General features: G+C 45.1%; 1 protein-coding gene across 1 annotated transcript in view; it reads right to left on the bottom strand.

Annotated features, from left to right (window-relative positions):
• Positions 1-27022, bottom strand: part of LOC144505369 (ran-binding protein 17-like) — a 1005849-nt gene that overhangs the window by 825417 nt on the left and 153410 nt on the right. The window contains exons 9-10 of the mRNA XM_078231487.1: positions 10145-10218; positions 816-935 (exon numbers count right to left, since the gene is read on the bottom strand). Of these exons, the coding sequence (XP_078087613.1) occupies positions 816-935; positions 10145-10218 (194 nt within the window). The remainder of the gene's footprint in view (positions 1-815; positions 936-10144; positions 10219-27022) is intronic.

Consider the following 27022-nt stretch of genomic DNA (forward strand, 5'->3'; position numbering starts at 1 on the left):
AAGGAATAGGTGATTCAGTCATTTTTTCCGCTTTGTGAGATAATTTTTAAAATTTGTTTGTGGGATATGGGCATCGCTAGCTAGGTCAGCATTTATTGTCCATCTCTAATTGCCCTTCAGAAGGTAGGGGTGAAATGCTTTTTTGAACCACTGTACATAGTTCAGGTACACCCACAGCACTGTTAGGAGGCGAGTTCCATGATCTTGAGCCAGAGACAGTGAAGGAATGGTGATATATTTCCAAGTCGGCATGGTGAGTGACTTGGAGGGGAACTTCTAGCTGGTGGTGTACCCATGTGTTAGCTGCCTTTGTTCTTCTAGATGGCAGCTGTCATAGGTTTGAAAGGTATGCCAAAGGAACCTTAGTGAGTTCCTGCAGTGCATCTTGTAGATGGTACACAGAGCTATCCTATTACAACCTATCTTTGTAGCAGCAAATTCAGCAACCATGCATTCATTCAATCCCTTCATCGGGGTAATTAATAAAGTTTGCAAATAGTTGCGGGCCCAACACTGATTCCTGTTACGTCTGTCTATGCATCAAGCTATGTGATGGATTTGGGTCAGATTATCCTCAAGGGAAAGATATTGTTGCAGTCCAATTGCGCTAACATGATATTTGAAGACAGCAGTTCAGTGGCAGTACCAATACAACAAATGGCTGCCCATTAAACTTTACCATGAATTCCGAATCATTTGTATTCAAGGCTGAATTCTGTATGTTCCAACACTAGCAATCTTTCAAAGCATTTGAAGTTTCATTATGACTGTATGGTAAAATAACCTTATGCGGTATCAGATTTCTTAAATCATACCTGAGGATTTTCAAGTATTCTCCGCACTCCTTTCATGAGGCGAGTAAGGAAAGTCGCTCTTTCCGTGTTGCTAAACAGTGACCTCCTCACCGAAGCAAGTTGGGCTAAACAAGAAAGTACCTGGAAAATAATGAACATAAGAACATAAGAACTAGGAGCAGGTGTAGGCCACTTGGCCCCTTGAACCTGCACCGCTATTCAATAAGATCATGGCTGATCTTTTCGTGGATTCAGCTCCACTTACCCGCCTGTTACAGAGTACAGAGCGAGACTGCGGATAGTTGGGAACCTGTCTCGGGGGCAGGGAATTCAGATGGTGTTCGTAAAGCAGAAGTGGAAATGAATAGGGTTGGGAAGCATTTTCTGATCAGGGCCAGTGTGATCTCCTGGACTCGTTTCGATCGCCACAGGGGGTCGGAGAGGAATTTCCCAGATTTTCTTTTCCCCATATTGGCCCTGGGGTTTTCACTCTGGGTTTTCGCCTCTCCCTGGAGATCACATGGTCTGGAATGGGGGGGTGGGGGTGAGTTAATAGGTTGTGATGAACAAAGCATCGTAGCTGTGAGGGACAGCTCGGTGGATAGGATATTAGGATGTAGATAGGCTGGAAAATTGGGCGGGGATCCTGGATTCACGATTCAATCCTGGACCGGGGAGCGGCGCGGGCTTGGAGGGCCGAAGGGCCTGTTCCTGTGCTGTATTGTTCTTTGTTTGTTCTTTGCTCACCATAACCCTTAATTCCTTTACTGGTCAAAAATCTATCTATCCTTGCTTTAAAACATTCAATGAGGTAGCCTCAACTGCTTCACTGGGCAGGGAATTCCACAGATTCACAACCCTTTGGGTGAAGAAGTTCCTCCTCAACTCAGTCCTAAATCTGCTCCCCCTTATTTTGAGGCTATGCCACCTAGTTCTAGTTTCACCTGCCAGTGGAAACAATCTCGCTGCTTCTATTTTATCCATTCCCTTCATAATTTTATATGTTTCGAAAGATCCCCCCTCATTCTTCTGTATTCCAATGAGTATAGCCCCTGTCTCTCCTCATAAGCCAACCCTCTCAATTCCGGAATCAACCTAGTGAATCTCCTCTGCACCCCTCCAGAGCCAGTATATCCTTTCTCAAGTAAGGAGGCCAAAACTGTACACAGTACTCCAGGTGTGGCCTCACCAGCACCTTATAAAGCTGCAACATAACCTCACTGTTTTTAAACTCCATCCCTCTAGCAAGAAAAGACAAAATTCCATTTGCCTTCTTCATTACCTGCTGCACCTACAAACCAACTTTTTGCAATTCATGCACAAAGACATCCAGGTCCCTCTGCACAGCAGCATGCTGCAATTTTTTACCATTGAAATAATAGTCCATTTTGCTGTCATTCCTACCAAAATGGATGACCTCACACTTACTAACATTGTACTCCATCTGCCAGATCCTTGCCCACTCACTTAAACTATCTATATCCCCCTGCAGACTTCCAGTGCCTTCTGCACACTTTGCTCTGCCACTCATCTTAGTGTCATCTGTGAACTTTGGCACACTACACTTGGTCCCCAACTCAAAATCATCGATGTAAATAGTAAACAATTGCGATCCCAACACTGATCCCTGAGGCACACCACTAGTCACTGATCGCCAACCAGAAAAACACCCATTTATCCCCACTGTTTGCTTTCTGTTAGTTAACCAATACTCTATCCATGCTAATACTTAGAAACATAGAAACTAGAAGCAGTCTTCTCCGCCATTCATTTTGATCATGGCTGATCATCAAATTTTGTGATTTATATAAATGATCTGGAAGAAGGTGTAACTGGGGTGATCAGTAAGTTTGCGGACGACACAAAATTGGCAGGACTTGCAGATAGTGAGGAGCATTGTCAGAAGCTACAGAAGGAAATAGATAGCCTGGAAATTTGGGCAAAGAAATGACAGATGGAGTTCAATCCTGATAAATGCGAAGTGATGCATTTTGGTAGAAATAATGTAGGGAGGAGCTATACGATAAATGGCAGAACCATAAAGGGTGTAGATACGCAGAGGGACCTGGGTGTGCAAGTCCACAGATCCTTGAAAGTGACGTCACAGGTGGAGAAGGTGGTGAAGAAGGCATATGGCATGCTTGCCTTTATAGGATGGGGCATAGAGTATAAAAGTTGGGGTCTGATGTTGCAGATGTATAGAACGTTGGTTCGGCCGCATTTGGAATACTGCGTCCAGTTCTGGTCGCCACACTACCAGAAGGACGTGGAGGCTTTGGAGAGAGTACAGAGGAGGTTTACCAGGATGTTGCCTGGTATGGAGGGGCTTAGTTATGAGGAGAGATTGGGTAAACTGGGGTTGTTCTCCCTGGAAAGACGGAGGATGAGGGGAGACTTAATAGAGGTGTATAAAATTATGAAAGGCATAGATAGGGTGAACAGTGGGAAGCTTTTCCCCAGGTCGGTGGTGACGTTCACGAGGGGTCATAGGTTCAAGGTGAAGCGGGGGAGGTTTAACACAGATATCAGAAGGACATATTTTACACAGAGGGTGGTGGGGGCCTGGAATACGCTGCCAGGCAAGGTGGTGGAGGCGGACACACTGGGAACGTTTAAGACTTATCTAGACAGCCATATGAACGGAGTGGGAATGGAGGGATACAAAAGAATGGTCTAGTTTGGACCAGGGAGCGGCGCGGGCTTGGAGGGCCGAAGGGCCTGTTCCTGTGCTGTATTGTTCTTTGTTCAATATCCTGATCCCCCCCTTCCCCCCATATCCCTTTAAACCCAAGAGCTATGTCTAACTTCTTCTTGAAATCAGACAACGTTTTGACCTCGACTACATTCGGTGGTTGTGAATTCCACACATTCACCACCCTCCAAATGAAGAAATTTCTCCTCCCCTCAGTTTTTAAAGGTTTACCCCTTATCCTCAAACTATGACCCCTAGTTCTGGACTCCCCCATCATTGGGAACATTCTTTCTGAATCTACCCTGTCTAAATCTTCTAGAATTTTATAAGTTTCTATGAGATCCCCTCTCACTCTTCTAAACTGCAGTGAATATAATCCTAACCGACTTAGTCTCTCCTCATATGATAGATCTGCCATCCTAGGAATCAGCTAGTAAACCTTCGCTGTACTCCCTCTATAGCAAGGACATCCTCCCTCAGAAAAGGAGACCAAAACTGCACACAATACTCCAGATGTGGCCTCACCAACACCCTATAAAATTGCAGCAAAACATACCTTACCCTATACTCAAATCCTCTCGCTGTGAAGGCCAACATACCATTTGCCTTCTTTACTGCCTGCTGTACCTGCGTGTTTACTTTCAGCAACTGATGCACGAGGACTCCATGGTCTCATTGAATATCCACCTCTCTCAATTTACACCTATTCAAGTAATAATCTGAATTCCTATTATTGCTACTTCACATTTATCCACATTATACTGTATGTGCCATTCAGATGCCCACACACTCAGCCTGTCCAAATCAAGCTGAAGCATCTCTGCATCCTCCTCACAGCTCACCCTCACACACAAGTTTGTATCATCTGCAACTTTGGAGATAATACATTCATATATATAAAATGTGAACAGTTGGGATCCTAGCACAGATCCCTGCGGAACCCCACTAGTCACTGACTGCCAATCAGAAAAAGACCCATTTATGCCAATTCTTCACTTCCTATCTGCTAACCAGCTGTCTATCCATCTGAAGACATTACCTGCACTCCCAATACATTACCCCTAACGCCATGCACCTTTATCTTATGCAGCAGCCTTTTGTGTGGAATCTTGTTGAATGCCTTCTGAAAATCCAGGTAATCCACATCCACCAGTTCCCTGTTGTCCACCACGCTTGTAATGTCCTCAAAGAATTCCACTAAATTCGTTAAGCTTGACCTGCCTTCCATGAACTCATGTTGCATCTGCCCAATGGGCCAACTTCTATCCATGTCTTGCTATTTCTTCCTTGATGATAGATTCAAGCATTTTCCCCACTACAGAAGTTAGGCTAACCAGCCTAGACTCACCCGCCTTTTGTCTAGCTCCTTTTTTAAAAAGTGGCGTCACATTTGCTGTTTTCCAATCTGCCGGAACCGCCCCAGAGTCCAGTGAATTTTGGTAAATTACTATGAGTGGATTTGCTATTTCCCCCGCCATCCCTGCCTGGGATGCATTCCATCAGGGCCAGGAGACTTGTCTCCCGTTAGCCCCATTAGCTTGCCCAACACCAGCTCTTTAATGATAATCATTGTTTCTCGGTCCTCATCTGCAATAACTTTCTTGTCATCAATTTCTGGCATGTTATTTGTGTCTTCCACTGTGAAGACCGACACAAAATACCTGTTCAATGTCTCGGCCATTTCCTCCTTTCCCATTATTAAATTCCCCTTCTCACCCTCTAAAGGACCAATGTTTACCTTAGCCACTCTTTTTCTTTTTATATATTTGTAGAAACTTCTGCTATCTGTTTTTATATTCTGAGCTAGTTTACTCTCATAATCTACCTTACTTCTCTTTTTTGCTTTCTTCGTGGCTTTCTGTTGACCTTTAAAGATTTCCCAATCCTCTCGCTCCCCACGAATCTTTGCCACTTTGTATGCATTTTCTTTCAATTTGATACTCTTTATTTGCTTAGATACCCATTGCTAATTATCTCTTTTTTTACAGTCCGTCCTTTTCACTGATATGTACATTTTGCTGAGCATTGTGAAAAATTGCTTTGATAGTCCTCTACTGTCCCTCAATTGTCCCACCATAAAGTCTTTGCTCCCTGTCTACCTTAGCCAACTCCTCCCTCATCCCATTGTAGTCTCCTTTGTTTAAGCACATGGAATCATGTGATATAATTTGAAAATAAATCTCAACAAAGAGTAAAGACTCTCCCTGTTCTTGTCGCTCTTGGAACAACTGGATATCAATTAATACCTGAGCAAAGTTGAATTCATTTAGAATCAAATTAGGCATCTAAATTCTCCACCTAAGCTTAAAATGAAGAGGGAAATCTTTCATCATGAAAAGGCAATTTACTTTTCAAAATTAAATCTTCAGTGTCTGTGATCCAATTTCTTGTTGCCTTTCAATAACATAATGATAAGCTGAATGTCAGTGAATATCAGAATTCAAGACCTCGATTCAACTAAACAATAGTAGGAATAGAAAACACTTGCTTGCAGTTCAAATTTGCGGAGATCTGTTATTACCATTGTTAATACTATTGCTAGCCTGAATCAAATTTCATTTTTCCACTTCATATAGAACAAGTGCCCTCTCCAACATTTCTCCCCCAACTAAAAATAGATTAACATAAAAATAGATTAACATAATTCAATCCCATTTGTAACTTGTGAAATCTTGCTGTGAAAATTGATCAACTTGATTGCTACATAACGGAGCATCAAGAGGAATTACATAGAAACTAGAAGCAAGAGTAGGCCATTCGGAGTTGATCGATTGTGAAATACTACCAATGAGGTGATAAACAAATGCACGTCACTTCTGTCACATTTTTCTACAGTTCCAAGCCTCAGTTGCATAAAACTGCAGAGTGTGTGTATGTGCACGCGCATGTCAGACAAGCAAATCAGTATGGAATCGGGGCACAATTGTTTAAACTACGTTACTCTGGCAGAGGCAAGAGCCTAGAGGAAAATTGCAATCTTTAGTCTGAGCAATTTGGAAAATTTGTCACTAGTATGAAAGTGGGAGGAGAAAATCGAAGATTGAGTAACATGAAAATATATTAAAATTAACTGAAAAAGAAAGGTGATATCCTTCTACATGCTCCACATTTATGACATACAATTGTAGGATTTTGTAACTCATGAACGACAAGGCAGTAAGGGGAAAAGTGGAAAGTGGAGATCCTAAAGACAAAAACCAAAAAGGGCCACAGTACAGAGTACAAAGACTGTGGATAACTCAGTGAATGGGTCCAGTAAGGCTAAAACACAGGGAGAGTGTACAAAAAATCACAGGACATATGGTCTGAGAAAGCAGAGCAGAGAGCCAGGGAAGCCTAGATTAAACAACATTTATTTCAATGCAAGAGGCCTGATGGGCAAGGCAGATGAACTCAGAGCATGGATGGGTACATGGGACTGGGATGTTATAGCTATTACTGAAACATGGCTAAGGGAGGGGCACGACTGGCAGCTCAATGTTCCAGGGTACAGAGGCTATTGGAAAGAACAGGAGGTAAGAGAGGAAGGGGAGTTGCATTTTTGATTAGGGAGAACATCATGGCAGTACTGAGAGGGGATATATCCAAGCCCACTGATTCTATATGGGTAAAACTGAGAAATAAGAACGGAGGGATCACTTTGATAGGGTTGTACTGCAGACCTCCAAATAGTCAGTGGAAAATTGAGGAGCAAATATGTAAAGAGATTACAGATAGCACCATGAAAATTAGGGTGGTGTTAATAGGGGACTTTAACTTTCCCAACATTGACTGGGACAACCATAGCATTAGAGGGTTGGACGGAGAGAAATTTGTTGAGTGTATTCAGAAGGAAGTTCTCATTCAGTATGTGGATGACCCGACGAGAGAGGGGGCAAAATGTGACCTCCTCTTGGGAAATAAGGAAGGGCAGGTGACAGAAGTGTTAGTGAGGGATCACTTTGGGACCAGTGACCATCAGTCCATTAGCTTTAAGATAGCTATGGAGAATGATAGCTCTGACACAAAGTTAAAATTTTAAATTGGGGTAAGGTCAATTTTGATGTATTAGACAGGAACTTTCAAAAGTTGATTGGGGGAGTCTGTTGACAAACAAAGGGACGTCTGGTAAGTAGGTGGCTTTCAAAAGTGTGTTAACCAGAGTTCAGGGTAAGCATATTCCTTTTAGAGTGAAGGGCAAGGCTAGTAGAAGTAGGGAATCCAAAATGACTCGGGATATGAGGCCCTGATCGAACAGAAGAAGGAGGCATATGATGTGCATAGGCAACTGGGATCAAGTGGATCCCTTGAGGAGCATAGAGGTTGTCAGAGTAAAGTTAAGAGAGAAATCAGGGGGGCAAAAAGGGGACATGAGATTGCTTTGGCAGATAAGGCAAAGGAGAATCCAAAGAGCTTCTACAAATACATAAAGGCCAAAAGAGTAATTAAGAAGAGAGTAGAGCCTCTTAAGGATCAACAAGGTCATCGAGGTGAGATCCTAAATGAATATTTCTGATCAGTATTTACTGTTGAGAAAGGCATGGATATTAAGGAACTTGGGGAAATAGACTGTGATGCCTTGAGGAGTGTACATATTACAGAAAAGGAAGTGCTAGAAGTCTTAAAGCACATCAAGGTAGATAAATCCCCAGGACCTGATGAAATGTATCCCAGGACGTTGTGGGAGGCTAGGGAGAAATTGCGGGTCCCCCAGCAGAGATATTTGAATCATCGACAGCCATAGGTAAGGTGCCTGAAGATTGGAGGGTAGCAAATGTTGTGCCTTTGTTTAAGAAGGGCTGCAGGGAAAAACATGGGAACTACAGACCGGTGAGCCTGATGTCTCTAGTGGGTATGTTGTTTGAAGGCATTCTACGAGACAGGATCTAGAGGCATTTAGAGAGGCAAGGACTGACTACGGACAGTCAGCATGGCTTTATGAGTGGAAACTCATGTCTCACGAATTTGACTGAATTTTTTGTAGGGGTAACCAAGAAGGTAGATGACGGCAGTGAAGTTGACGTTGTCTACATGGACATGCAAGGCCTTTGACAAGGTACTGCATGGTAGGTGGTTGCACAAGGTTAAATCTCAAGGGATCCAGGGTGAGGCAACTAATTGGATACAAAATTGGCTTGATGATAGAAGGTGATTGTAGAGGGTTGTTTTTCAAACTGGAAGCTTGTGACCAGCTGTGTGCCTCAGGGAATCAGTGCTGTTTTTTTTAAATTATATTAATGATTTGGATGAAAATTTGAGGCATAGTTAGGAAGTTTGCAGATGACACCAAGATTGGTAGCATAGTGGACAGGGAAAAGGTTATCTAGGATTGCAACATGATTTTGATCAATTGGGTCAGTGGGCCGATGGAGTTTAATTTAGATAAATGTGAGGTGATGCATTTTGGTAGATCGAATCGGGGGCAGGACCTTCTCAGTTAATGGTAGAGTGTTGGGGAGAGTTAGAGAATAAAGAGATCGAGGAGAACAGGTTCGTAGCTCCTTGAAAGCGGAGTCACAGGTGGACAGTGTGGTGAAGAAGGTATTCGGCATGCCTGGTTTCATTGGTCAGAACTCTGAATACGGGAATTGGGACATCTTGTTGAAGTTCTACAAGACTTTGGTAAGGCCACACTTGGAATACTGTGTACAGTTCTGGCCATCCTATTATAGAAAGGATATTATTAAACTCGAGAGAGAGCAGAAAAGATTTACTGGGATGCTATCGGGATTTGATGGTTGGAGTTATAAGGAGATGCTGGATTGACTGGGACTTTTTTCCATGGAGCGTAAGAAGCTTAAGGGTGATCTTATAGAGGTCCATAAAATAATGAGGGACATCGATAAAATAGATAGTCAACATCTTTTCCCAAAGGTAGCAGAGTCTAAAACTAGAGTGCATTGGTTTTAAGGTGAGAGGGGAGAGATACAAAAGGGTCCAGAGGGGCAATTATTTCACTCAGAGGGTGGTGAGTGTCTGGAATGAGCTGCCAGAGGCACTAGTCGAGGTGGGTACAATTTTGTCTTTTAAAAAGCATTTAGACAGTTACATGGCTAAAATGTGTATTGAGGGATATGGGCCAAATGCAAGCAATTGGGATTAGTTTAATGGTTAAAAACTGGGTGGCATGGACAAGTTGGGCCGAAGAATATGTTTCCATGCTGTAAACCTCTATGACCCTATAACTATGTGATCAGTGACCCATATGTCACCTACACTTGAACCCTTCACAAAGTTTATCTCTCATATTTTTAAATTTCAGTTTATTTTCCTTCCAAGTACCAGTTACAGTGTCAAGCACTCCAACATCAGGTGAAGCAGTGGTCAGGGTAAATCTCTCTCTTCCCTACTCCAACAAGGTGCCTCAGTTCCAACTGAAAAAAAACAACTTCCACATCACCACTGTGAAATGTTTCATCCAATGGCCATTCTGCGTGAGACTGCCAATTTAATGACAAGTTACAGGTAGTTTTGTGCTACAAGCCATACTAACAAAGAGCTGGATTCAGCTTAACACTCTTTATGACCAACAAGCAGAGCAAATATCCATCCCATTAGTGTGGGCTGGATTTAAACCCATGTCCCAGAGATAATTAAGTACTGCTTAATAAAGTTATTATTAGCTAAGCTATACAATATATTTCAGGAATTACAGTCAAATTCATGCATCAAGACTTACCAGTGGAGAAAGTGAAGGGGGAATGCAATGATAGAGATCAAAAAACAGTTGCAAGGTCGACATATCCAGCAATACTGAAAAAAGATAACAATGCAAGATAATGTCAAGGACTGGGATTTAAAACTGACACAGGAATGATATTATGATGTATAAACATCCAGATTTGGATGGCAGCCACCCAGTAACAATATTTCAGGAAAATAAAAGACTATTTATTATGAAATTTTCCACAATGCAGTAAGAAAAGAAAATGATCTTACAAAATTCAGATGTTGGCCACACATGCTACAGGTGTATATTGGTTGGTCACACATGGTACAAGTGTGTGCTGGTTATCACATAGCACATGACTGGATGGAACAATAATTTTTCAGAATATGTTTACATGACCAGGCATTCAAATTACTAAAACCTCGTGGAAGAGTGTAAAAAATTAAAATACTTATGGACTGTTTGCCTTTACTCGAAGGAGTTTGAATACAAAGATGAAAAAATGATGCTTCAGTTGTACAGAGCCTTGGTTAAACCCTGTTTGGAGTACAGAATTAAGTTTTAGGCAACGGACCTCAAAATGTACATCACAGAATTGTCATGCCGCAGAAGGAGGTCATTTGGCCCATCATGTCGACACCAACTCTCCAAACGACCATCACGGCTTAGGGTCATTCCTACGACTGTGCCCTGCACATATTAGCATTGCAAGGGTTGTAGTGCAGATTTGTCAGAATTATACCATGGCCCGAAGGTTGCAGAAGCCTGACATGTTCAGTGGGATTCTCCCCAAAAAATTCTAGGTGCCTGATTCGTGTAAAAACTGGAGTAAATCCAGCTGGGTTTTTTTCAGCGGGATTTTCAAAATGAATCTCCCACACTCTGTGCACCGCAAAGTGCACTCGCGTGAATCTCATTAACAATTAGGGGGCGGGGCCTATTCCCATTGGAGAGGCTGGCAGCAATAGCGCTGAGCAATCCATTGCGAATTTACCAATCTGTCAGCATCAAGATAGGCGCATGCGCAGTAGGCCCACACTGCTGGCCTTCCCATCACTGGCCAGCTCGATCACTGGCCAGCACAGCAACCCCCTGATCACTGTCCTCCCAGACCATGTCTGGACCAGCCCCCAACCCCCCCACCCCACCCGCCTCTCAATCTGTCCAATGCCCAGTGGGCAGTGCCAAGGTGCCCCATGGGCATTGCCACTTTGCCCCTTGGGCAGTGCCAGGGGGCCAGACTGGAACTGCCAAGCTGGCAATGCCTAGGGGACTTCCCCCCTTACCCACAATGCTCTGGGCAGCCTCCATGGCGCCTCCCCCTTCACTCCAGCGGGGTTGGGCTGCCAGCTCCTCGTTAGTGGGGAGCTATTGTAAACCCTGCTGGAGTGAAACACTCCTGGCGGGGGCGGAGGGGGGGGGGGGAGGGGGGGGTAGAGGCTAGCAAGCCCGGAGACTTCAGTCCCAGGCTAATTACTTGAAAATCATTATTTGAATAATCTGGACAGCTCCGTGCTGATTTCTGGCACGGAATTGGCGGCGCTGGAAATCCAGCAGCCGGAGATGCGCAGAGGCCGTGGCACCCAGTGGGAAGGCCGCTCCATGGCCTCCGCTTGAGTCTCACGGCCCGCTGCACTTTAGAATCGCCACCGTTGCATAGTCTTCAGACAATTATGTGGTGAAAATGATCAAAGTGCTGAAATGATAAAGGGACCCAATAAGAGAGGGACACAGAAAGTATTTTCTCTGGTGGAGGAAACCAGAATGAGTGGGCAATGGGACATGGAAGAAAGATGAGCTACAGATTACCCATGATTTAACTGAAGTACAGGCTCGAGGAGATGAATGGTTTGACAGTCATCATTTGACAGTCAGGTGTTAACAGAAAGAGGTATGCTATTATGGTGGATGTTCTGCCTGAGCCATACAGGATATGAAAAAAGTCCAGAAAGTGATAATGTCGATGTTGGATTCCTTTGAGAAGATTAATGTTGCATTATCAGACAAGCAGCTATCAGGATGTAAATATATGGAGCTTTGCAAAAGGATAAAGAGAGGAATGGTGTATTCTGGAATTATGCTTGGAGGGGTTCCTAATATGGAAGTGTACTGGCAGATAGCAGGGGAAAGAGATTTATGACTGTCAGGATCTGGTGTCCAGTTTCTCCCCCACAGTCCGCATCTTTAGACATGGACTGAACGGGCTGAATGGCCTCCTTTTGTGCAGTTATTACTCTTTGTATCCAAGCATCAGGGCATTGCAAACTATGTCTGTCAAGTCATGATGCATGCCATTTCATTGGGCAAAAGGTGCCAGGAAATTGTGCCTATTTTTGTGTTTGAATGAAGCTCTCAAACTAGGTAACTCTGAATTACTTGAAGTACTTGGATAAAGGCAATCCAAGATAACAATTAAAATACAATGTTTGACAAAAGTCTCCTTCCATCCCATGATCAGCTCCAATGCCAAAACTTAGGCTTTACTAAAGAGCTAAAATCTGAAACATGTCAGTCAAACTTTTAATTGATTATATTTTTCAGCACAGAAGGCCCTGCAGGTCAATAAGAAGCAGTCAAGAAGCTTTCAGGAAATCAGAAAATGGCAAAGTGTATTATTCAAATTACATAAATGTACATGAAGTCCCTGACCAGTTAATCAATCTTCTGCCACAAGATAGTAGGATAGTGACTGAGTGTAGAAATTTAGCATTGTTAACATTTTTGTATTAATTCCAACACTAACCAGAGCAAAACAGACCGATTAAGTTTCATTTCATATTCTATAAATTGGCATATCATTCATGCACAAATTTAAAAGGTGCATTCATCTGAATTATCGCATGCGGTTGAATGTTACAAAGGGGCATTTACATTTTCAGTCTGCCTTTGGTAGTGTAATTCATCCTTTCAAACATCTCCTCAGAGATAGTCCAGGAGCTGATATTTTTGCATTAATCACTATTGAGTGTCATCATGAAAGTGCCCTTGAGAGACATATACACCAAAAAAAAAATGCTGCTCATCAGCAGGGGTTTTAGCTTTCCATTCCCTCCTGAGAAACAGTGGCACCACTGCACTACTAAGCTCACCAATGTATTGGACAGTTGATATCAGCAAATATGGAAAGAGAGACTCATACAGCTAAGCAGGCCATTCAACCAATCATGTCTGCGATGCCTCTTTGAAACAGTTATCCAACTAGCCCTGCAAATTAGTCCTCTTCAAGTACATTTCCTTTGCCTTTTGAAAGTTACTGATTTGAATCTGATTTCACCACATGTTCAGATAGTGCATTCCAGATCTTAACAACCTACTGTGTGAAGGAATTTCTCCTCACCTTCCCTCCAGTTTCTTTGCCAATTATTTTAAATGTACGAGGTCTTGTTATCCTGACACACTTGCCAAAGGAAATAGTTTCTTCCTACTTATTCTATCAAAATCCCTCATAATCTGAATTCCACTTGAATCTCTCAGGTCAAAGGCAAACAATTCCACCTCCTCCCAACTTTCCACATAACTGTTCTCTCTCTTCTCAGGCATCACTCAGCTCAACTTCTCTGTACCTTTTCCAGGGCCTTGATATCCTTTTTAAAGTGTGTAATATTCTATATTATTACACACTGTCCACACATTAACATAACATTCCAGCATTTTGGTAGGACTAATTTAAATGTGGATTACAGGGTCAAGGTAGGGTTCTGAAGACTGTGAGGAACAGAGAGATCTTGGGGTCCATATCCACAGATCTCTAAAGGTTGCCACTCAAGTGGATAGAGCTGTGAAGAAGGCCTATAGTGTGTTAGCTTTTATTAACAGGGGGTTGGAGTTTAAGAGCCGTGGGGTTATGCTGCAACTGTACAGGACCTTGGTGAGACCACATTTGGAATATTGTGTGCAGTTCTGGTCACCTCACTATAAGAAGGATGTGGAAGCGCTAGAAAGAGTGCAGAGGAGATTTACCAGGATGCTGCCTGGTTTGGAGGGTAGGTCTTGTGAGGAAAGGTTGAGGGAGCTAGGGCTGTTCTCTCTGGAGCGAAGGAGGCTGAGGGGAGACTTAATAGAGGTTTATAAAGTGATGAAGGGGATAGATAGAGTGAACGTTCAAAGACTATTTCCTCGGGTGGATGGAGCTATTACAAGGGGGCATAACTATAGGGTTCATGGTGGGAGATATAGGAAGGATATCACAAGTAGGTTCTTTACGCAGAAAGTGGTTGGGGTGTGGAATGGACTGCCTGCAGTGATAGTGGAGTCAGACACTTTAGAAACATTTAAGCGGTTATTAGATAGGCACATGGAGCACACCAGGATGATAGGGAGTGGGATAGCTTGATCTTGGTTTCAGATAAAGCTCGGCACAACATCGTGGGCCGAAGGGCCTGTTCTGTGCTGTACTGTTCTATGTTCTATGTTCTAAGACCAAACCAGTGATTTGTAAAGATTTAGCATATACTGCTGGCAAGGCCAGCATTTGTTACCCATCCCTAATTGACCTTGGACTGAATAGCTTACTTGGCCATTTCTGGTGCCATTTGTGGGTCTGGTGTCAGGTAGGTGCAGTAGATTTCCATTCCTAAAGAAGGTTGGTAAACCAAATGGGTTTTTAATGGCAATCAATGATAGTTGTTATGGTCACCATTACTGAGAGTGGTTTCATATTCAATTTATCAATTGAATTTAAATTTCACCTGCTGCAGTGAAGGGATGTGACTCCTGTCCTCAAAGCATTAGCTTGGGTCTCAGGATTACTACTCCACTGACTTTAACACTATCTCCCCACATGACATTGTTGTTTTTGTGTACAATGCCCCTATTTAGAAAGCACAGTATATTGTACGCATTGTTGCCTTGACCTTCTACCTTCAATGATTTGCAAATATACATCCTCAGACTTCTCTTCTTTTGCAAATTCCCCAAAATAGTACCATTTAGATTATACTTCCCTTCTATGTTCTTTTTCCGAAATGGAACACACTTCAAGAGGCCATCTACAATACCACAGTCTCAACATATGGGAAGCAAGAGCAGAGAAATGCAGACTGGTTCAAGGCTAACATACTGTGATGGATCCTGTCATTGAAGCCAAGCGGTCCGTTCTCATTAATTACAAGAGAAATCCGAACAAGAAAATCCTGAGTGTACTCAGGGCTGCTCAAAGTAAAGTCCAACAAACAGCCAGACTAATGACTACTAGTTACAACGCTGCCGGAATAGCCAGATGTCCTTTGACATGAAATATCAGGGGCATGAATGAAGGGATCAAAAGTGCAGCAAATCTGTCAGCAAAGAAAATGGCTCCACTGACAAAAAAGGCAGTGGATGTCATCACGGACAGCAATAAACAGTTGGAGAGATGGGTGGAATTCTATCTTGAACACCACCACTGAGGAAGTTCCAGATACCGTATCTCGCAGAGCTGGATATTGAACCCACAGTGGCGGATCTCAGCAAAGCTACTTATACCAGAACTCCTGCTACATCCGCACAAACTTCTCTGTCTCTTTTTCTAACTAAGTCACAGGATAATAACTGGAGGGGTAAACCCTAGCAGAGTTTCCCATTCATAGATTTCAACATCGAAGTTAGCAATTCTGAAAGATAATTGATTTTGGTAATGAGCATATTGTTACAAGATGCCATCCTTATTGGAACACCTCCCCAATATCAGCCGAGATTGGCAGCAGTTTTAAAACATAAACAATCTGTAACAAGGATACCTATAACAGAAGAGGTGTCTCATCTTAAAATTTACAGCCATGGGGCAATTTGAATGGAGATTGTGGCCAAACAGGCCACCTAAAATGGCGATTTACAGAGCACGCTGGGATAATTGGACAAGCACTGAAACAGCAGGCTGCAGTTTAAAAGACAGAGATAAACAGGCTGCAGCTCAGACGACTGAATACACAGGAAATAGGTCATCCCAAGACAATGGACACTCTCTGGTCAAACATACTTGTTTATCAGACAAAGGAGAGCCTTAATCCCTTATTTGGGAGAGAGATATGTGACCTACGTGCCTCCAGCACCAACAGGCATGGCCATTGGGTACACACAGTAAGAAGTTTAACAACACCAGGTTAAAGTCCAACAGGTTTATTTGGTAGCAAAAGCCACACAAGCTTTCGGAGCTCTGGGTACACACCCATAAATCGGTGTGGCAGCACCTGATTGGACTCTTATCGATCAGGGTGATAAAGCCCTGATCGATTGATTGACAAGAATCAGGAGACCAACCAAAAGGACACAAAACCAAGGAGGGATAAAAGGTGCTGCACAACAGAAGAAGCTCTCTCTCTCTCTCTCTCTGACCCCACGAACGAGCTACAACAATGGCGACCATCACCAGCAACGACCAGCACGAGGAGAGCCACCACACCCGAGAAGGAAGGAAGACCAGAGCCAGAGTGTCAGACCACGACCAAAGGACCAGACTATGCAGAGGACTACAGAGACCAGTGCACAGATAAAGGCCGATAGCTGCTTGGGTGCTTGCCAGTCACACAAAGTTAAGTCAAGGTCTGGTATTGGACTTGAACTCGAGTATTTCTGTAAGATAACTTATTATTGATTGTGTATTTAAATAAATATTGTTGTACTAATAAGAAGCCTACTCGCAATTCTTTGTCCACTGTATAAGGGTTAAAACAGACTGTGCAGCAGGCACAAGATGCTATTTGTCTATTAAAATTCTAACTTCATGCCAAGATGTAATAATGGAAAAGAGCTTAAAGTCTCATACTTTGGAATAAAAAAAGGTTCAGAGAAAGCTACAAAGACATTTTTACATAATCAATTCATTTGTACAGACAAGTAAGATACTGGGAAAGCTTCATTGGTCGTGGCTGGAAGCCACTATTTGTCTTCACCATTTTAGTTAATGAACTCATGCAGATGCACTCAATTCAATTCAGTTTAGCTCAATAACCACCAATAATTTCTGACATCACTCTGGAGACTGGAGGTTTCTGCTGTGACAATTCTAATAACCGCTGATAATAGAACATAGAACATAGAAAAAATACAGCACAAACAGGTCCTTCGGCCCACAAGTTGCGCCGGTCATGTCCCTCCCTACCTAGGCTTATATATAGGCTTACCTATAACCCTCAATCCTATTCAGTCCCATGTACTCATCCAGAAGTCTCTTAAAAGACCCTATTGAGTTTGCCTCAACAACCACTGACGGCAGCCGATTCCACTCACCCACCACCCTCTGAGTGAAAAACTTACCCCTAACATCTCCTCTGTACCTACTCCCCAGCACTTTAAAGCAGCCATTTCAGCCCTGGGAAAAAGCCTCCAAGAATCCACCCGATCTATACCTCTCAACATCTTGTACACCTCTATCAGGTCACCTCTCATCCTTCGTCTCTCCAAGGAGAAAAGACCGAGCTCCCTCAGCCTATCCTCAGAAGGCATGCCAACCAATCCAGGCAACATCCTTGTAAATCTTCTCTGCATCCTTTCAATCATTTCCTCATCCCTCCTGTAATGAGGCGACCAGAACTGAGCACAGTACTCCAAGTGGGGTCTGACGAGGGTCTTATAAAGCTGCATCATTATCTCCCGACTCCTAAACTCAATCCCTCGATTGATGAAGGCCAGCAGACCATACGCCTTCTTAACCACCTCCTCTACCTGCGAGGCCGATTTAAGAGTCCTATGGACCCGGACCCCAAGGTCCTTCTGATCCTCTACACTGCTAAGAGTCTTACCCAAGGGGTAAGGTTTATTTGGCAGCAAATGCCATTCGCTTTCGGAGCTAATGGCTCCAAAAGTTAATGGCATTTGCTACCAAATAAACCTGTTGGACTTTAACCTGGTGTTGTTAAAACGTTTACTGTGTTTACCCCAGTCCAACGCCGGCATCTCCACAGCAGGAAATGGTTGCCATGGGTGGCAGGGTCCAAAGCATGGCCGAGTCACGAGCAAACGTGGCTGAGGGCCCCGGCAGCATGATGGAAACATAGAGGGGGCCATGATTGAGGGCTTCGGAAGCATCTCGAGACATAATGGGCCATGGCTGCGGGGCTCGAGAGCTTGGTCTACTCTCGGAGGGCATTTGCTGAGGCCTCTATAGCTTGGTCCAGACCAGGTCTATCAATTAAGGGATCCAGAGCATGGCACTGTCCCAGAAGGCTATCGCTGAGAGGATCCAGAGCTTTGTCCAGACTCAGAGGGCCACCGCTGAGGGCTGGTACGCCATGGAGAAGACGCATTTGGGCCTCCAGGACTTGCAGAACCAGGTGATGCAGTGGCCTCTGGAGTGCACTCCAGCTATCTCTCCATCCAATGGAGTGTCCCAGGGACCCCTGGGCATCCCGAGGGAGGCGGAAGCGCTGGAGACAATGCTGAGACCCTCCACCCAGGTGACCTCAGTCATTCCCAGCACTGCCGAATCCCCCCCCTCCTGACACCAGTGAATCCCCCGAGCATCGGGATGAACAGGGTGTCACGGCTGAATCCGTGACACCTGAACGTCAACAGGGGCCTACATATCCCAGTCCCGCAGGGGGCATCACATGTCACGGCTGACTGCCTCCACCTCTGATGTTCATCCTGGGAGAGCACCTAGACGTAGCAGTAGGCCACGTAAGGTTAAGAAGAGGCTCAGAGCGTCATTCTGCGCGAGACTTAGAACATAGAACATAGAACATTAAAGCGCAGTACAGGCCCCTCGGCCCTCGATGTTGCGCCGACCTCTGAAATCAATCTAAAGCCCATCTAACCTACACTATTCCAATATCATCCATATGTTTATCCAATGACCATTTAAATGCCCTTAATGTTGGGGAGTCCACTACTGCTGCAGGCAGGGCATTCCACGCCCTTACCACTCTCTGAGTGAAGAACCTACCTCTGACATCTGTCCTATATCTATCACCCCTCAATTTAAAGCTACGTCCCCTCGTGCTAGCTATCACCATCTGAGGAAAAAGGCTCTCACTATCCACCCTATCTAATCCTTTGATCATCTTGTATGCCTCTATTAAGTCACCTCTTGACCTTCTCTCTAACAAAAACAACCTCAAGTCCCTCAGCCTTTCCTCATAAAACCTTCCCACCATACCAGACAACATCCTAGTAAATCTCCTCTGCACCCTTTCCAATGCTTCCACATCCTTCCTATAATGCGGTTACCAGAACTGTACGCAATACTCCAAGTGCGGACGCACCAGAGTTTTGTACAGCTGCAACATGACCTCCTGGCTCCGAAACTCAATCCTTCTACCAATAAAAGCTAACACACCGTACGCCTTCTTAACAACCCTATCAACCTGGGTGCCAACTTTCAGGGATCTATGCACATGGACACCGAGATCTCTCTGTTCATCCACACTACCAAGTATCTTACCATTAGCCCAGTACTCTGTAATCCTGTTACTCCTTCCAAAGTGAATCACCTCACACTTTTCCGCATTAAACTCCATTTGCCACCTCTCAGCCCAGCTCTGCAGCTTATCTATGTCCCTCTGTAACCTGAAACAACCTTCTGCACTGTCCACAACTCCACCGACCTTAGTGTCATCCGCAAATTTACTAACCCATCCTTCTACGCCCTCATCCAGGTCATTGATAAAAATGACAAATAGCAGTGGCCCCAAAACAGATCCCTGCGGTACACCACTAGTAACTGAACTCCAGGATGAACATTTCCCATCAACCACCACCCTCAGCCTTCTTACAACTAGCCAATTCCTGATCCAAACCATTAAATCACCCTCAATCCCATGCATCTGTATCTTCTGCAATAGCTTACCGTGGGGAACCTTATCAAACGCTTTACTGAAATCCATATACACCACATCAACTGCTTTACCCTCATCCACCTCTTTGGTCACCTTCTCAAAGAACTCAATAAGGTTTGTGAGGCACGACCTATCCTTCACAAAACCGTGTTGACTATCCCTAATCAAATTATTCCTTTCTAGATGATTATAAATCCTATCTCTTATAATCCTTTCCAAAACTTTGCCCACAACAGAAGTAAGGTTCACTGGTCTATAATTACCAGGGTTGTCTCTACTTCCCTTCTTGAACAAGGGGACAACATTTGCTATCCTCCAGTCTTCTGGCACTATTCCTGTAGACAATGACGACATGAAGATCAAAGCCAAAGGCTCTTCAATCTCCTCCCTAGCCTCCCAGAGAATCCTGGGATAAATCCCATCCGGCCCAGGGGACTTATCTATTTTCACACTTTCCAGAATTGCTAACACCTCCTCCTTATTAACCTCAATCCCGTCTAGTCCAATAGCCTGTATCTCAGTATTCTCCTCGACAACATTGTCTTTTTCCCTGTGTGAATACCGACGAAAAATATTCATTTAGCGCCTCTCCGATCTCTTTGGACTACACGCACAACTTCCCACTACTGTCCTTGACTGGCCCTAATCTTACCCTCGTCATTCTTTTATTCCTGACACACCTATAGAAAGCTCTAGGGTTTTCCTTGATCCTACCCGCCAAAGACTTCTCATGTCTCCTCCTGGCTCTTCTTAGCCCATCTCTTTAGGTCCTTCCTGGCTAACTTGTAACTCTCAAATGCCCTAACTGAGCCTTCACGTCTCATGTTTACATAAGTCTCCTTCTTCCTCTTCACAAGAGATTCAACTTCTTTTGTAAACCACGGTTCCCTTACTTGGCCATTTCCTCCCTGCCTGACAGGTACATACTTATCAAGGACACACAGTAGCTGTTCCTTGAACAAGCTCCACATTTCAATTGTGTCCATCCCCTGCAGTTTCCTTCCCCAACCTATGCATCCTAAATCTCTCCTAATCGCATCATAATTTCCTTTCCCCAGCTACACTTCTTGCCCTTCGGTATATTCCTATTCCTTTCCATTGCTAAAGTAAAAGTAACCGAATTGTGGTCACTATCACCAAAGTGCTCACCTACCTCCAAATCTAAAACCTGGTCTGGTTCATTACCCAGTACCAAATCCAATGTGGCCTCGTCTCTTGTTGGCCTATCTACATACTGTGTCAGGAAACCCTCCTGCACACATTGGACAAAAACTGACCCATCTAAAGTACACAAACTATAGCGTTTCCAGTCAATATTTGCAAAGTTAAAGTCCCCCATAACAACTACCCTGTTACTTTCGCTCCTATCCAGAATCATCTTTGCAATCCTTTCCTCCACATCTCTAGAACTTTTCGGAGGCCTATAGAAAACTCCCAACAGGGTGACCTCTCCTTTCCTGCTTCTAACCTCAGCCCATACTACCTCAGTAGACGAGACCTCATCAAACGTCCTTTCTGCCACCGTAATACTGTCCTTGACTAACAATGCCACACCTCCACCTCTTTTACCACCTTCCCTGCTCTTACTGAAACATCTAAACCCCGGAACCTGCAACAACCATTCCTATCCCTGCTCTATCCATGTCTCCAAGATGGCCACAACATCGAAGTCCCAGGTACCAACCCATGCTGCAAGCTCACCCACCTTATTCCGGATGCTCCTGGCATTGAAGTATACACACTTCAAGCCACCTTCCTGCCTGCCAGTACACTCCTGTGACGCTGAAACCTTATCCATGACCTCACTACTCTCAACCTCCTGTCCACTGGATCTACAATTCAGGTTCCCATCCCCCTGCTGAATTAGTTTAAACCCTCCCGAAGAGCATTCGCAAATTTACCCCCCAGGATATTGGTACCTCTCTGGTTTAGGTGTAGACCATCCCGTTTGTAGAGGTCCCACCTACCCCAGAAAGAGCCCCAATTGTCCAGGTATCTGAATCCCTCCCTCCTGCACCATCCCTGTAGCCACGTGTTCAATTGCTCTCTCTCCCTATTCCTCTCCTCACTATCACGTGGCACGGGTAACAAACCAGAGATAACAACTCTGTTTATTCTAGCCCTAAGCTTCCACCCTAACTCCCTGAATTTCTGCCTTACATCCCCATCCCTTTTCCTACCTATGTCTTGGGTTCCTATGTGAACCACGACTTGGGGCTGGTCCCCCTCCCCCTTAAGGATCCCGAAAACACAATCCGAGACATCACGGACCCCGGCACCTGGGAGGCAACACACCAGCCGCGAGTCCCTCTCGTTCCCACAGAATCTCCTATCTATCCCCCTAATGTTCTACTCCTCTCCCCCTTCCCTTCTGAGCAACAAGGACAGACTCTGTCCCAGAGACCTGTACCCCATGGCTTACCCCTGTTAAGTCGTCACCCCCAACAGTATCCAAAACGGAATACTTGTTATACAGGGGATCCAGGGGATCACTGCTCTGACTGCTTCTTACCCCTTCTAGCCGTCACCCACGTATCATAATTTCTAGGAGTAGCTTCTATCTATAGCTGCATCTGCCTCCCGAATGATTCTGAATTCATCCAGTTCCAGCTCCAGATCCAGATCCCTAACACAGTCTTCAAGGAGCTGGAATTGGGTGCATTTCCTGCAGGTGTACTCAGCCGGGACACTGCCCTTTGGCCCAACGTGTCAGCAATCCCCAATTACCGGCACCTGTGCCAAACCCCTGGCTGCTATGGTACTCCATACAAAGTAGCCATTGCAGTGGGGCCCTGTAAGTCGACAATGACAGGCAGCTAGCATGGCATCTTCAGCATCCACCAAACCCTGAGGCCCCCCCACCAGCACCCTCAACCCTCAGGGCATTGGACCGGACAGTGGTGTCCCCAACCCTGGCTTAGATGTGGGCGTTGGCAGTGCAGTCAGACATATGTGGCACTAAAGTCGTCATCACCCTCTTGCCTGGACCAGTAACTCGCTAACACGGCCAACCTGGTTTGATGTCAATGGGACACATGGCAGTGGTGAAGACATGGGATGGTAGGTGTGGGGGATGTTGATGGCTCTGGCGGTGGGGTTGCAGGGTACACTGCACGTCCTAGTTAGAGAACGGGGAACCTTATGGCAATTAGGGCCTCCCTCGCAGTCTTGCCTTGCCGGACCCTTGCCGCTGTCTGCCCTCCATCCTTCAGCTCCTCCTTGGCCTCCTCCTCCACATCTTGGGCCTCCTCCTCAGGGATAGAAACATAGAAAACTAAAGCACAAAAACAGGCCCTTCGGCCCCACAAGTTGTGCCGAACATATCCCTACCTTTTAGGCCTACCTATAACCCTCCATCCTATTAAGTCCCATGTACTCATCCAGGAGTCTCTTAAAAGACCCTATTGAGTTCGCCTCCACCACCTCTGACGGCAGCCGATTCCACTCGCCCACCACCCTGTGTGTGAAAAACTTACCCCTAACATTTCCCCTGTACCTACCCCCCAGCACCTTTATCCAAGGATTCTCTGGGAGGCAAGAGAAGTGATTGCAGCGCCTCTGGCTCTGATCTTCAGGTCGTCGTTGGCCTCTGGTATAGTACCAGAAGATTGGAGGTTAGCGAATGTTGTCCCATTGTTTAAGAAGGGGAACAGAGACTTCCCCGGGAATTATAGACCGGTGAGTCTCACTTCTGTTGTCGGCAAGATGTTGGAAAAAATTATAAGGGATAGGATTTATAGTTATTTGGAGAGTAATGAATTGATAGGTGATAGTCAGCATGGTTTTGTGGCAGGTAGGTCGTGCCTTACTAACCTTATTGAGTTTTTTGAGAAAGTGACCAAGGAGGTGGATGGGGGCAAGGCAGTGGACGTGGTATATATGGATTTTAGTAAGGCGTTTGATAAGGTTCACCATGGTAGGCTTCTGCAGAAAATGCAGATGTATGGGATTGGGGGTGATCTAGGAAATTGGATCAGGAATTGGCTAGCGGATAGGAAACAGAGGGTGGTGGTTGATAGTAAATATTCATCATGGAGTGCGGTTACAAGTGGTGTACCTCAGGGATCTGTTTTGGGGCCACTGCTGTTTGTAATATTTATTAATGATCTGGATGAGGGTATAGTTGGGTGGATTAGCAAATTTGCTGATGACACCAAAGTCGGTGGTGTGGTAGACAGTGAGGAAGGGTGTCGTAGTCTGCAGGAAGACTTAGACAGGTTGCAAAGTTGGGCCGAGAGGTGGCGGATGGAGTTTAATGCGGAGAAGTGTGAGGTAATTCACTTTGGTAGGAATAACAGTTGTGTTGAGTATAGGGCTAACGGGAGGACTTTGAATAGTGTGGAGGAGCAGAGGGATCTAGGTGTATGTGTGCATAGATCCCTGAAAGTTGGGAATCAAGTAGATAAGGTTGTTAAGAAGGCATATGGTGTCTTGGCGTTTATTGGTAGGGGGATTGAATTTAGGAGTCGTAGCGTTATGTTGCAACTGTACACAACTCTGGTGCGGCCGCACTTGGAGTACTGTGTGCAGTTCTGGTCCCCACATTACAGGAAGGATGTGGAGGCTTTGGAGAGGGTGCAGAGGAGGTTTACCAGGATGTTGCCTGGTATGGAGGGGAGATCCTATGAGGAGAGGCTGAGGGATTTGGGATTGTTTTCGCTGGAAAGGCGGCGGCTAAGAGGGGATCTTATTGAAACATATAAGATGATTAGAGGTTTAGATAGGGTGGATAGTGATAGCCTTTTTCCTCTGATGGAGAAATCCAGCACGAGGGGGCATGGCTTTAAATTGAGGGGGGGTAGTTATAGAACCGATGTCAGGGGTAGGTTCTTTACCCAGAGGGTGGTGAGGGATTGGAATGCCCTGCCAGCATCAGTAGTAAATGCGCCTAGTTTGGGGGCGTTTAAGAGATCCGTAGATAGGTTCATGGACGAAAAGAAATTGGTTTAGGTTGGAGGGCCACAGTTTTTTTTTTAACTGGTCGGTGCAACATCGTGGGCCGAAGGGCCTGTTCTGCGCTGTAATGTTCTATGTTCTATGTTCTATGTTCTAAACCTGTGTCCTCTCGGAGCAGCCATTTCCACCCTGGGAAAAAGCCTCTGAGAGTCCACCCGATCTATGCCTCTCAACATCTTATACACCTCTATTAGGTCTCCTCTCATCCTACGTCTCTCCAAGGAGAAAAAACCGAGCTCCCTCAGCCTATCCTCATAAGGCATGCCACTCAATCCAGCCAACATCCTTGTAAATCTCCTCTGCACCCTTTCAATCTTTTCCACATCCCTCCTGTAATGAGGCGACCAGAACTGAGCACAGTACTCCAAGTGGGGTCTGACGAGAGTCTTATATAGCTGCATCATTATCCCCGGACTCCTAAACTCAATCCCTCGATTGATAAAGGCCAGCGCACCAAACGCCTTCTTAACCACCTCCTCCACATGCGGGGCCGATTTCAGAGTCCTATGGACCCGGACCCCAAGGTCCCTCTGATCCTCTACAGTACTAAGAGTCTTTCCCTTCATATTGTACTCCTTCATCCCATTTGACCTGCCAAAATGGACCACTACGCATTTATCTGGGTTGAAGTCCATCTGCCACTTCTCCGCCCAGTCTTGCATCCTATCTATGTCCCTCTGTAACTTCTGACATCCCTCCAGACTATCCACAACCCCACCAACCTTCGTGTCGTCGGCAAACTTACCAACTCATCCCTCCACTTCCTCATCCAGGTCATTTATGAAAATGACAAACAGCAAGGGTCCCAGAACAGATCCCTGGGGCACACCACTGGTGACCGACCTCCAATTAGAAAAAGACCCATCTATACACACTCTCTGCCTCCTTTGGGCAAGCCAGTTCTGGATCCACAGGGCAGCAGCCCCTTGGATCCCATGCCCTCTCACTTTTTCTAGAAGCCTTGCATGGGGGACCTTATCGAACGCCTTGCTAAAATCCATATAAACCACATCTACCGCCTTCCCTTCGTCAATGTGTTTAGTCACATTTTCGAAGAACTCCACCAGGCTCGTAAGGCACGATCTGCCTTTGACAAAGCCATGCTGAGTATTCTTGAGCATACTAAACCTCTCTAAATGCTCATAAATCTTATCCCTCAGGATCTTCTCCATCAGCTTACCCACCACTGAGGTTAGACTCACCGGTCGGTAATTTCCTGGGCTATCCCTATTCCCCTTCTTGAAAATAGGAACCACATCCCCAATCCTCCAATCCTCCGGCACCTCTCCCATCTCCATCGACGACGCAAAGATCATCGCCAGAGGCTCTGCAATCTCCTCCCTCGCCAACCACAGTAACCTGGAGTACATCCCATCCGGACCCGGCGACTTATCTATCATGATGCCATTCAAAGATTCCAGCACAACCTCTTTCTTAAAGTCCACATACTCAATCTTTTCAGTCCACCGCAAGCTCACAGTACATCCACCCATGTCCTTCTCCTCTGTGAAAACCGAGGCAAAATACTCATTAAGCACCTCTGCCATTTCTACTGGTTCCGTACAGATTTTCCCGCCTTCACCTTTTATAGGCCCTATTCCTTCACGTCTCATCCTTTTACTCTTCACATATTTATAGAACGCCTTAGCGTTTTCCTTAATTCTACTTGTCAAGGCCTTCTCGTGACCCCTTCTGGCTCTCCTAATTTCCTTCTTTAGTCCCTTCCTACAAGCCGTATACTCGTCCAGATCCCTATCTTCGCCAAGTTCTCTGAACCTTTTGTATGCTTTCCTTTTCTTCTTGACTAGGTCCAGCACAGCTTTCGTACACCACGGTTCCTTTAACCTACCAACTCCTCCCTGTCTGCTCGGAACATTGTCCTGTAGAACCCTAGAAAGACATTCCTTGAAAAACTGCCACCTCTCTTCAGTACATTTCCCCGAGAATACCTCCTTCCAATTTACTCCTCTAATTTGCTGCCTTATGTCTTCGTATTTCCCCATACTCCATATAAATGCTTTCCTAGCTTGCCTGATCCTCTCTTTTTCCAATGCAAGCATAAAGGAGATAGAGTTATGATCGCTGTCCCCAAGATGCTCTCCCACTGAGAGATCTGACACCTGTCCAGGTTCATTGGTCAGTATCAGGTCAAGTACAGCCTCTCCTCTTGTAGGCTTGT

This window comes from Mustelus asterias, chromosome 16 (genome assembly GCF_964213995.1).
Source record: "Mustelus asterias chromosome 16, sMusAst1.hap1.1, whole genome shotgun sequence".
NCBI lineage: Eukaryota > Metazoa > Chordata > Chondrichthyes > Carcharhiniformes > Triakidae > Mustelus > Mustelus asterias.